General features: G+C 33.8%; 1 protein-coding gene across 1 annotated transcript in view; it reads right to left on the bottom strand.

The window, feature by feature from the left end:
- Window positions 1-5,306, bottom strand: part of LOC106870016 (elongation factor Tu, mitochondrial) — a 24,481-nt gene extending 19,175 nt beyond the window's left edge. Inside the window, exons 1-2 of the mRNA XM_014915980.2 lie at window positions 5,175-5,306; window positions 1,404-1,459 (exon numbers count right to left, since the gene is read on the bottom strand). Coding sequence (XP_014771466.1) covers window positions 1,404-1,459; window positions 5,175-5,220 — 102 coding nt within the window. The 5' untranslated portion in view covers window positions 5,221-5,306. The remainder of the gene's footprint in view (window positions 1-1,403; window positions 1,460-5,174) is intronic.
- Window positions 5,307-5,426: the final 120 nt, after the last annotated feature.

The following is a 5,426-nucleotide window of genomic DNA, read 5'->3' as shown; positions in this document are numbered from 1 at the left end:
GTCGTATATATGTACATATATATATATATATGTGTGTGTGTGTGTGCGTGTTTGTGTTTGTCCCCCCAACATCGCTTGACAACCGATGCTGGTGTGTTTACGTCCCCGAAACTCAGTAGTTCGGCAAAAGAGACTGATAGAATAAGTACTAGGCTTCCAAAGAATAAGTCCTGGGGCCGATTTGATTCGACTAAAGGCGGTGCTCCACACAGTCAAAAGACTGAAACAAGTAAAAGAGTTAAAATCCTGTTGGACATCAATTCTTATCCCTCTGAGCCTGTTGCTACTGTTTAACTCCATATCAGCTTTGATTGATCAAAAGCTATGATCAAAAGCATTCCCACCAGCTATAACCATCTCTTCTTTATAAGGTAGCTATAACCATCTCTTCTTTATAAGGTATCATTTATCATCATTTTGAAATCCACTTTTCCATGCTTGCATGATTGGATGGAATTTGTTGAGATGAATTTTCTACGGCTGCATGGCCTTCCTGCTGCCATCCTTCACTTGTTTCCAAAAAATTGAATAATTCCCCATGACCAGACACGTTCTCATTAATCTCATAGCTTTGAGATTTTGAAGATGTGATTGTATACTTTTAAAATGACGTTGTAGGGTAGTTGTGAGAAGTGAGATCTGGCCAGTTTGAACATAGAACAGGTAAAATATCTGGCCAGCTTGAACATAGAACAGGTAAAATATCTGGCCAGCTTGAACATAGAACAGGTAAAATATCTGGCCAGTTTGAACATAGAACAGGTAAAATATCTGGCCAGTTTGAACATAGAACAGGTAAAATATCTGGCCAGTTTGAACTTAGAACAGGTAAAATATTTGGACCAGATGGCTGGTTTAAATGCTAAAGGGTTGAGACAGTAAGGTGTGATTTGAGGGAGATTTGGCAGCCCAGTTGTTTTATATGGGGTGTAATGTAAAAACATGATACAGTGCACCATATTTTACCTGAGTACAGTAAAAATATCACAGGTAAACAAATAATAAATTGTGTTGTACAGTGCTTGGTGTAGGGTGGTGAAAAATCCTCATCATTGTTTAATGTCCATATTCCATGCTGGCATGGGTTGGACAGTTTATCAGGATCTGATGAGGCCAAGGACTCCATAATGCTCCAGTGTCTGCTTTGGCTTGGTTTCTATGGATGGATGCTTTTCTTAATGCCAACCACTTTACAGAGTGTAAACGGTGCTTTTCTTCTGTATCACCAGGCACTAGTGAGGATGACATATTGTATGGTGTAATGTGGAGAAATTAATACATGTAACCAATTGTATTAAATAGTATGCAGGGTTAGGATTGTACATTTAAAATATTTTTTTACTATTAATAATTAGAATTATCAAATTTATTAGTAATCAAAATTATTGATAAAAGATACTGACCTGACATTGTGCAGTAAAGCATTTTGCTGAGGAAAGATAGGTAGATTTAAAAGAGCCTAAAATATATAAAACAAAATTAAACATGAATAAACGAAGTTTGTTTAAATATAGGATCTTAAATATACAACTGTTAAATACAAAAACAAAACAGTATTTTTTAATTGTCTAACTGTTCTTTTCTTTCACTTAGTAGCTATTCAAAGATGACATCATTCTCATATTTGAAATTTGTCTTAGAATTTATTCTCATTCATTATTATTTGATTAATCCTTTAGCATTTAAACCGGCCCTATCCAGCCAAAATATTCTAGCTGTTTTATGTTCAAATAACCAAGATCTGGCCTCACACACCAACCCTACCATGTCATTCTAAAAATTAACAGTTACCTCATCAAAAGCTCAAAGCTAGAAGATAATGCATGATAAATTCAAAACAGCGTGAATAAATAAGCATTACAGTTGACAGAATAATCACTCACAAGGCTATAATAATAGATACACAGTAAGATTGAACCTGAGACTAAATGATTAGGAAGCAAGTGTTTTAAGCACACACCCATGGAGTTATATTATGTATTTTGCCAACCCTTCCTGTACAGTAACTTTTAAACCCAGGAATTTTCTTGTTGCCCATACCTCCAACTCATCTGCAAGTGTTTAACTTAAACATTCTCATCTCCTAGTCTAGGAGGGTCTAAAAACAGCAATGGGATCTATTTCAAAACGGGGGCACCAGTATTTTCTAAACGAAACACTTTGAAACTTGGGACACTGGTAGAATGTGTCATATAAAACATCTTTTACTCTTAGTCTTCTTAACAAAAAAACGTACATCGCAAGTTATTCCATGTTAAAGTTGTCGTATTTCTGTAATTTCAACCAATCATTGACGTCTATTCAGCTCAATAGAGTTACTGCTGGGCGGTCATAAAAATGTTATTCCCTGTGACATATTTCATCCGGTTTAATCGTAATTTATACGCATATATTGTTTATATAATAAATTACGCTGTGCGTATCTATGTGTGTAACAATTTTAGAGTTCGGATTCTAGAGTTAGGGTTAACAGTCTAGTTAGGGTTAGGGTATTAATACGATATACACCGTTACAGCGCTAACTGTTTTCAACTGAATAGACGTCAGTGATTAGTAGAAATTATCGAAATAAGACAATTTTTTACATGAAATAAATTCGAATACAAAAATTTTTTTCTGTTCTATAACACAAAATAGATAATATACGAAGTTTGAAAGTCTTTCGGTACCAAAAACACTACATAAAACATAAATGAAAACTGGTGCCCCCGTTTTGAAATAGATCCCAGCAATGCATTAAGGCAGTGAAATGGCAGAGTCATTAAGCAGTGGATAGAATACTTTGCATTATTTATTTCCACTCTTTGCATTTTGAGTTCAAATCCCAATGAAATTAACTTTGCCTTTTTATCCTTTTGGAGTTTGATAAAAGTACCAACCCAAGGCAATGGATCTGAGGAACTGTGAGAATGTTGGACCAGGTGCATGGCAGTATTTGTTGTGGATTTCTGCATTCTGAGTTCAATTCTTTCAGTGGCCTACTTAGATCATAGACTTAATGTACCACCCAGTATAACACTAGCATCTTGGATGCCTTTAGCAGGACACTCTGTTGCAAGCACCCAGACCAGTTTCAGGATACCTTCCACCCTCTCACCATTCTCTGAAACCCCATAAGAGGGTCATGTACACTGCTTTTCCTCTTGACAAGATAAATAAATTTTCGTTTCTGATCAATATTTAAGATTTATGTAGATTAACCAAGCAATAAATTTATGGGCTATTTCAACAAAAGATATAAGTATTTTACTGAGGGAAAAAATCCTTCTGGAGTAAATAAGAAAAAGGTATACTAGCTATATATATGGCCGTTGCCAGTACCGCCTGACTGGCCCTCGTGCAGGTGACACGTAAAAGCACCCACTACACTCTCGGAGTGGTTGGCGTTAGGAAGGGCATTCAGCTGTAGAAACTCTGCCAAATTAGATTGGAGCCTGGTGTTGCCATCCGGTTTCACCAGTCCTCAGTCAAATCGTCCAACCCATGCCAGCATGGAAAGCAGACGTTAAATGATGATGATGGTGATGATATATATATATATATATATATATATATATATATATATATATATATATATATATATATATATATATATAGTTGAGGAAAACATCTCATCGTAGAATGTCATGGTTTGCTACTATTAGTACCAAGCCTAATTCAAACTAATAGCGGTGGAAAATTCCTCTTCGAACAATGTCATACTTATATAACTTACATACCCTGAAGAGACTGTACTGATAATGCATAAATCGCTGCATATGAATATGCAACAATATGCAGTTAGTGTGATCGAAACATGTGCCGGACAGTTATGAATAAACCAAATGGAAATAAACAAAGTTTGAATGTTGAAATTCTTCATTCTCCTTATTATCAATATATATATATACATATATATATATGAAAGAAGGTTTGAAAATGCACTTATTTTTTAAAAATATTTATTTACTGAACCGGTTTCACTTTTTTAGAAAAAGATTATCAAAAGTCTTTGAGAATAATAAAAGATGTTAAAAAACAGTTCGAGTATTAAAATGCATATATACATTCTTTGATGATAATATATATATATATATATATATATATATATAGTTTTGTTTTTATATTGGCACAAGGTCACTTATTTATAGGGTAAGGGTTAATTCAAGTGGATCAAGTTTCAGTATATAAGTAATATCACAAGGTATTTATAGGGTACGCTAATGATAAAATATAGTATCGTCCAGTAACGTGTTTTTTCGTTTTATTTCGGGTCCGATTTTTAAAAATTACTTTAAAACTACTGCGTAATTTTTTTAGTACGCTCTAAAATAGGATCTAGCCTTTATTTCACTGCGTACTAATTGAGTCGTGTTACTGAAAACTGCGTTTTTCAATTCAACCGTCAAATACTTCAGTTACTTCTCTATCAGTATTCCGGTTGCACTAGTTTAACTTCGTAAGGTAACAAATAAAATCGAAACACGAAATAACAAATACCTCGATAAGGAATATGTAGGATTTTTTTACATTTGTAAAAGCGACTAAAATGCATTAATTACCTCAAAGTTTAATTAAATAGGAATAGTATAAAATATATAAGTCGAAGAAACAAATGATAAATAAGGTGTAATATATCAGTGATATTTTTAAGTATATAAATGCATTCTTTTTCAGTGACATATTTAATGACAAGTAACTAATATCTATCTATCTAGTTGGAACACTGGGTCACAATATCTCTGGGATGGAGAAAAGGTCGAAGGCTGTCCCACGGGCAACCTTCGACTTTTTAAAATCCAATTTATTTTTAACGCACCACACAACATTACAAATATACGCCATGCATAGGAAACTGAAATGAAAAAGTTAATAACTAAATCATTATATATTTCATAATTTGAAGATTAACTAAATGTATGTATAAAGTCTGCAATTGTAAGGGATATTCCAACTTAATCCATACACTGTCGATGATTATTATTATCTTTTATTATTAAAAGCAATGAATGTCCTGTATGAAGGTCAACCGACGGGGAACAACAAGTGATAAGGAGAAAAATGCAGCACCGAATTAATAAGGAAATCTGATTATAACAGAGAGCATCATATGACTCACATAATTTAGGATGAAATAAAACAAAGGGATGATTTATTTTAGATTAGAAAATATAAAAAATCAATGAAAAATTTACCAGCAGAAGCTAAGGTAGAACGAAGAACACGCACAGAAGCCGCCATTTTGCCAATCGCGTGGTGAGAGTAGGTTGTCTGCTACCGGTGTAAATTAGTAACTTAACATAATCTATTTTCAGTCCGGTCTTGCTCGGACTTCCGGCTCAAGGTGGAGTTTAAAAAAAAAATACTTAAATTTATTTATGATGCCTCTATTGGAAAGATGATAGACGGTAATACTTGTTCATTCGTAAAGTTATTCATACATACAT

The sequence above is a fragment of the Octopus bimaculoides genome, chromosome 1 (assembly GCF_001194135.2).
Source record: "Octopus bimaculoides isolate UCB-OBI-ISO-001 chromosome 1, ASM119413v2, whole genome shotgun sequence".
Taxonomy (NCBI): domain Eukaryota; kingdom Metazoa; phylum Mollusca; class Cephalopoda; order Octopoda; family Octopodidae; genus Octopus; species Octopus bimaculoides.
This window is presented reverse-complemented; position numbering and strand designations above follow the sequence as displayed.